This window comes from Lepisosteus oculatus, chromosome 14 (assembly GCF_040954835.1).
Source record: "Lepisosteus oculatus isolate fLepOcu1 chromosome 14, fLepOcu1.hap2, whole genome shotgun sequence".
Taxonomy (NCBI): Eukaryota; Metazoa; Chordata; class Actinopteri; order Semionotiformes; family Lepisosteidae; genus Lepisosteus; species Lepisosteus oculatus.
This window is the reverse complement of record NC_090709.1, coordinates 51931535-51938530: the sequence shown is the minus strand read 5'-3', so window position 1 is coordinate 51938530 and position 6996 is coordinate 51931535. Positions and strand designations below refer to the sequence as shown.

The 6996-nt window shown below is 44.7% G+C and overlaps 1 protein-coding gene and 2 non-coding genes across 3 annotated transcripts; 2 read left to right on the top strand and 1 right to left on the bottom strand.

Annotated features, from left to right (window-relative positions):
• The first annotated feature begins 3513 nt into the window (after window positions 1–3513).
• Window positions 3514–3571, top strand: LOC138243845 (U7 small nuclear RNA). Its single transcript, XR_011192463.1, has one exon. It is a non-coding gene; the product is annotated as a U7 small nuclear RNA (small nuclear RNA).
• Window positions 3572–3877: 306 nt separating this feature from the next.
• On the bottom strand, window positions 3878–4189 carry LOC138242428 (histone H4-like). Its single transcript, XM_069197909.1, has one exon. It carries the CDS (start codon window positions 4187–4189, stop codon window positions 3878–3880), a length of 312 nt encoding a protein of 103 aa, XP_069054010.1.
• Window positions 4190–4941: 752 nt separating this feature from the next.
• trnay-gua (transfer RNA tyrosine (anticodon GUA)) lies at window positions 4942–5029 on the top strand. The gene is given in 2 exon segments: window positions 4942–4978; window positions 4994–5029. It is a non-coding gene; the product is annotated as a tRNA-Tyr (tRNA).
• The last annotated feature ends 1967 nt before the right edge of the window (window positions 5030–6996 follow it).

Here is a 6996-nt window from a genome sequence, read left to right as displayed (position 1 = left end):
GCTGCGCCGATCATTTGCAATTGTGCTGTGCCGACAGACCAGGACGAGCTCTGTCGGCTCAAAAGCAGCGCAGGACCTGCAAGAACAACAGAAAGATTAGCATCCAGAGGGGGCTTCTTAGTGAGCCCAAGATCTCATCAAGAATCGGCTCCAGCAACAGGGCTGGGCGCTTTGTTCCATTCTCCGACCACTCTTGGTGTAAGCAAGTCCCTCCTGGTCTCTGCTTGAAATGCACTTTCCTGCGTTTGCTTTGGTGTAACTGGCTTCCCCTGCATGGTCGAATGTGAAGAAAATCCTTAGTAAGTCATTGAAGAAAACCGAGAAGAGGTCGGAGTGGCCTCTGTCGTTCATCAACGATCCAGTCAGGAAGTACTCCTCTGTAAAGCGCCGTTCGTTCACATCGATTGGCTTTTTTTTGCCTTCATTCGTGCAAGTAGTAAAAGCAGACGCCCCTTTAGGGAGCCTGTCAGCACCCGTTTTCCCCTTCTGTAAGCTCTCCATAGCCTCGCAGCTCTTCTACTGTCAAATCCCCCTCAAGTACTTCCCTATCTTCTTCACTCAAAACTTTTTCTAGCTTTGAGGTAAAAAAAATAATTTCTTCATCCTTTACCTCTGTAGAGCTGTACAGTCTTGAGTAGAAGTGTCACGCCCTCTGCAGCCAGAGGGCGGTCCTTCTCTGTCCTGTCCCTAGTTTCTGGTCTGCTGTCCTTCCTGTCCCTCTCTTTCCCTTGGGCTATATATTTCCGGGTCTTGCACTCTGTCCTCGCTCAGCACTGACGTTCGGATGTCCTGAGACCCGCCTAGCACCAGGGCGCCCCACGTCCGCTCCCTGAGGGCACAGGTTTCTATACGGCATTCCTGAACTCTTTGCACTAATGAGCCCGGGCCTTTTTCCCGTCTTGCCGCTACGCATATGGGTCTTTTTCCACCCTCCTGCTCCCCACGGTTAGTCCCTTTGGACGTCCGTGACAAGAAGGCCTCGATGCAGGAGAGGATAGCACTCAGCTCTGTACTCTCTCTTCCCTCCTCATCAACTACACTTTCCATGACAGACTTGGAGCCTACCACTTTCCTGAAAAAGAAGCGAGTACACTTCTCATTTTCTTCCAAGACCTGCACTCTGATTCTTAACAGCACTCCTCGACTACTTTCTTCCGCTATGCTCCGGACATCCTTTTTTAAAAGGGTCGATATCCTCGAGCACATCGAAGCCACTGTCTCGTGTAGAGACGCTGCAGCTGCCTCTGTTTCCTGGCTAGCACTCTTCTCCGTCTGGCAGCAGCCTTCCTTCCCTCTGCCATGAAAAAGGCCTTTGTCCTCACCTTCACCTCCTCCCACCACTCTCTTACTGACCCGTACAGACACTGCAAGGACAGCCACTGTGATAGTTTCTCCTTGTAGCGGGATACTACCCCCTCGTTCTCTAGCAGCTTTGTGTTGAGTTTCCAGAGGCCTGGGCCAAAGACAGTCCCGCCCTGGAGTTCCACTCTACACCCCAAAGCCTGATGATCTGAGAAGAAGACAGGCTGAAGAGTGACCCCAACAACTTTCACTCTCTCTGAGACAAAGCAATAGTCAATTCTGGAGCTGCTATTCCTCCCTGACCGTGTATATCCTGCTATTGTGGGATATAAAAATCTATATGTGTCTGAGAGTTTAAAGTCTTGAACTAAGTTTTGCAGGGCCAGTGAGCTGGAATCCAATTTTATCGGCCTTTTGGCTAAGATCAAGTTCAAGTGGCATGCCCGTAGTTCCTGTCTTTCCAAAGTTCTAGAAGGCGATCGAAGATCCTGAAGAGTGCTTGAGCTGGTATCGCCCTAGGTTGAGCCTAGGGGGTTAAGGCCAAGCAGCAGCTGAGCTGGGTGGGATCCGGCAGCAACGTTCTCTCTCTCTGCTCTCTCCTCTCCCCTCCCCCTTTCTCTTGCTCCACCTCCTTGGCCTCTTGGCTGGGAGTAGGTACTCTTGGCCTGCCCGCGGTGCTTGCTTTCTTCCTCGAGACTCGGAAGCGCTATCCGCTCCCTCTCTCTCTCTGCCTCCTTGGCCTCTTGGCTGGGAGTAGGTACTCGTGGCCTGCCCGCGGTGCTTACTTTCTTCCTCGAGACTCGGAAGCACTATCCGCTCCCTCTCTCTCTCTCCTCCTGCGCCTGCACCCAGCTGGGCTTTGCCCACAAGGACAAAGTCTAGGGCTCACTCGCTGCTCCTTTAGCAGCTAAACCCTCCTCTCCACAGGACCTTGCTCTCTCTCTTTCTCTCCTTTTTTCTTTTTTCTCCTTTCCAGATGGCAGACAAGAAGACACTGATCCGGTTCCACTGGACCAAGAAAACAGAGACGATGCCAACTGCGAAATCCTTTTTCATTACCTTCCTGAGAGGGATCCTGCAGTTGGTGGCCGGAGATCTCTACTGCCTGCAAGACAACAAGGCAGAGAGATACATGGAGGCCTACATGGCCACGGTCACCTCATATGAAAAGGCAACGAAAATGATCAGAGAAAAAGGTAAGCACCCCCGTTTCTCTGATTTCAGGCCGGGGCCTATGAGGAAGACAAACCAGAGGACCATCACAGTCCTCACATACAACCCCTACGTACCAATGGAACTGGTAACAGCGTTCCTAGGGAGGTATGTAACTGTGGTGGGCAAACCGATGGAGATCAGGGACAGTTGTGGCGTCTGGTACGGCAAACGCCAGTACCGAGTCCTCCTGAAAGAGGACCTAGAGGGCGTCGACGGTTTCCAGCACCCCCCGGCCCGCTTCAACATCGGAGCCGACAGGGGGTACCATTACTACCCCAGGATGCCGGATTTCTGCAAGAAGTGCAGACAGTCCGGCCACAAGGAGAACACGTGTGACATCGTCAGATGTCACAACTGTAACAAAGAGGGGCACCTGGCAAAAACCTGCCGGGCAGCCAAAAAGTGCGACGGATGCGGTGCCGAGGGACACCTCCTTCACCAATGCAATCAATCTCCGTTCCGCCGTTGTTTTTTATTACATGGAGTGTTAATATGTGTGAGATGTTCCTTTTGAGATGTTTTTTTTGCGGAATAAAGTATATTTTGTAGAACAAAAAAAATCTTATGACATGGTTTACAAGTTATCTGTTGAACTACATTCTAATAGGTGTGGTCACAGTCCAGGTCATTTGTTTACGTTTTTGTTTCTGCAGCAACTGTTAGATGAAATGTGCTAATATGTAACCTAACTCCAGTGTGAATAACTAGAAGAGGGGAGCAGCTCCATTCCAGACCAAGGGAGCTTTGAGATTGGCTGGGCCAGATCTCTCATTTGCATATCTGATTTGGAAATACAACACTAAACCCCCTTCTTGCATGGATTTAACTTGCACCCAAGAGTCCCCTACTGCGTATTGCTACTTATTTTATTATGATAAGTGGTGATTACCAGTTGACAGGTTTTATTTGTTGAATTATAAATGGTTTTGTATTATCATCCTGAATGGCCTGTACTCAAGGTTTGGTAGGGTATGTGTTTTCATTTCATTTACCAACTGGAATTTTTGCTCTTTTAGTATTTGTCTAGAAGGCTTTTTAAAGTCAGGAAGCCCATTTATTTGGTGAAAAAAGATTCTGTATTAATATTAATATTTCTCATACAACATAAATAGGGTCTTTTATGAATAAAAAGATCTTGCACTTGGAAATCTTGATAAAGCTGTGTGCTTCCATACACTCGAGCAGTTTTGATTCCTAATATTTGACCTTAGGTGTGGGAACGGGTCTTTTTTGCAATTTGATTTCCAATTGATCAGCACAGTATAGAAAATAGACCCATAAAGCAACCTCAGCAGTGACAAATGTCACTGGGTCACTTGGGTTTATACGTCAGGGTCCGGTAGTGAAGCTCCGCTCCTGTTTAGCCTCCGAAGCCGTACAGGGTGCGGCCCTGGCGCTTCAGCGCGTACACCACGTCCATGGCGGTGACGGTCTTCCTCTTGGCATGCTCGGTGTAGGTGACGGCGTCGCGGATGACGTTCTCCAGGAACACCTTCAGCACCCCGCGGGTCTCCTCGTAGATCAGCCCGGAGATCCGCTTCACTCCCCCACGGCGAGCCAGGCGGCGGATGGCGGGCTTGGTGATTCCCTGGATGTTGTCACAGAGAACCTTATGGTGACGCTTAGCGCCTCCTTTCCCGGGTCCCTTTCCGCATTTGCCTCTTCCAGACATCTTCTAGTTATCAGCTGTGAACACGACACACACTGCTCATCTTTGATGTATAATAGACATCTTTCTTTGATGTCTATTATACATCAAAGAAAGATTTTTATAGGTGTAGAAACTAGTAAATAAAGCCAATGATTTGTTTTAGAAATGTATTCTTAAAATATACAATTATTCACACCTTAACAATATGTAGTTCAAATTATACATTATATACAATATTGTATTCAAATGTCTAATCATTATAAAAAACACAACTAGTAAACTTCAGTTACAAATTCTAGTAACATGGCAATATATATATATTAATGACAAACACAAACTAATTACATGAACATGCTAATATTTAACTCAAAACCACATTTCGATTCAAATATAAATTTTTAAAATTTACAACTTCTTTATTTCCACGAAAATATTATTAATGTAGCACAAACGCTACTTTCTAATAAAGACAGAAAGAAACTGTTTGTTTTGTGTCTCATGGTGATCCTCCTCTCAAGACTAATGAAATGTTTAATATGATCCCTCGAGAAAAAAAAGGAATCAATTTCCGCCTGGAATGATTGATGCCCCATCAAACATTTTGTAATATCCCTGGAAGTTTATACAGTAGAATCCTGGTTCGTGGCTTAAATTCAAGGTAAATGAGACTAAGGAAACGAGTTGGAAACTTGATGTCGAAGTGGGATTTAAATCACCCATTTCACATTTTACTTCATTGGGCAGTATGTGCCAGAAAGCAATGCCACAGCATCCCTTCGATAGCTCAGTTGGTAGAGCGGAGGACTGTAGTGGAGTCAACAGGGAATCCTTAGGTCGCTGGTTCGATTCCGGCTTGAAGGAAGGTGCTTTTCGTGTAATTTAATAAAAGAGTTAAAAACGTTTTATTCAGACATTGATCAAAAGCTCAATAATCGACTAAGCAAAGGCTCCTGTTCCGAATTCAGCCCACGTCTGATTGTCTTGTTTTGGCCAAGATCTGATCTTTGAATTAAGGGACTACACTGTCTGCTTTGTAATTCAAAAATACATACAAATGTCAAGTTTTTTGTAGATATAAAGGTGTTCTCTGTTTTCAAAGGATAGTTACTTAATTGGCATAATGATTTGGTATTGATTTTGTATCGTTGTATTATAAAGTTTGTGCTTTCTGTGTTTTTATCGTATTGTGAACTTATTTTTTAAACAAATGCTTACAAAGGCAAACACGGCACACATCTGTTCATACCAGCGGTGAATTGTACATTTTTATTAAGTACAAGCTACTGTGCACTTCTGGGAGTATAACAGGTTCGATATAAAGTGGCAAAAATATAGAAGGGGAAAACACCCCAGACTGCATGTAAAGCCCTCGTTGTGACTGTTTTAGATAAAATGGCGTACTATGCACGAAATGTTGCAGAAACACAATCTGATATTTTGATACAGGTAGGCCAGCGCTTCCAAAGCATGCAGGTGTAGAACAGGACTTAATGCATTTTTATACAAAAATTCGTATTCTATATTCTGGTCGCTTGCAGATTAGAATGGCATATGTTTAGCAATAATATTATTTATGGTACCTGAAAGTTTCAGGTTGTTGCACAAAGCTAAGGTATGCGTATACGTGATCTGACAACTGGAATCAATTTCCTGTCGTTAAACTCTGTTTATTTTTAAGTTGAGGCCCAGGATCCAAATCTTCAGTTCTGATTTTTTAAAGTGATATCTTTCCTTCCTGTCGTGGAAGTCACACGATGTGAGCAATTGTTTTTTTTACGTTGCGATCCAAAGAGCCTCAGACGCACAGTCTAACAGTAACCAAACCAGAATGGATTCTGCTGGGAGCCGGGCTGAGCTCATTCTCACTCCCTGTGCTGAAAACAGAATTATTTCTTCCCCGAACATCGTCTACAGATCACTTGTGCGCTTTTAACCTTCTCGCAGCTACGGGCGAGACTGACGCTCATGATATGAAGGCACCCGCTGGAACACATTCTCTAACTCTCACAATCACGACAGACTTCGCTTTTTTTAAAAAAAGTAGATATAGCCCTGAAAAAAGCATTAGCTTTATCACTTTTTACATTAATCTATTTTGAATCAAAGTTTGATTTTTTTTATTGCATTTTACATTATAATAATAATAATCATCATCATCATTATTGCTTACACTTATATAGCGCTGTTCTGGATACTCCACTCAATGCGCTTTACAGGTAATGGGGACTCCCCTCCACCATTCTCCTGAATGATCACAGAGAGTGAGGACCTCGGTTTTACATCTCAGCCGAAGGACGGCACCTGATTACAGTTTAGTGTCCCCGTCATTGTACTGGGGTATCAGGACCCGCATGGACTGCAGGGTGAGCGCCCAGCGACAGAAACCAGACGTGTGTCGGGCTCGGCTGTGAGCAGGACAATGACGTCATGGGGACAAAGTAGAGGAAATCAAAACGGTTCTATAAAAGACCTGTGTCAGCTGTTGGTTTGCAGTCTGGACTCTGAATCCTCCGATCTGATTTTAAATCTCTCTAATACCTGAGCGGCTTCTTCCGAGTATTTATTCGTATACTTATTAGTAGTATGAAGGATGTGACAAATTTATGATTTCTTGGAACAAAATGGTTTTTATTTGCATTCGAAATGAAGCGGAATTTTAGCGCGACACACAAACCCTTTGTCTTTTTTAGAAAGTAATTTTTAAACAGACATAAATGTAGAAAACTTGTTTTATTTTAGCACTACAATAGCAGGGTCAGTGGCGTAATGAATAACACGTCAGGACTTCCATCAGAAAATTATACTGTAGGTTGGACTGCCGTCTGGCT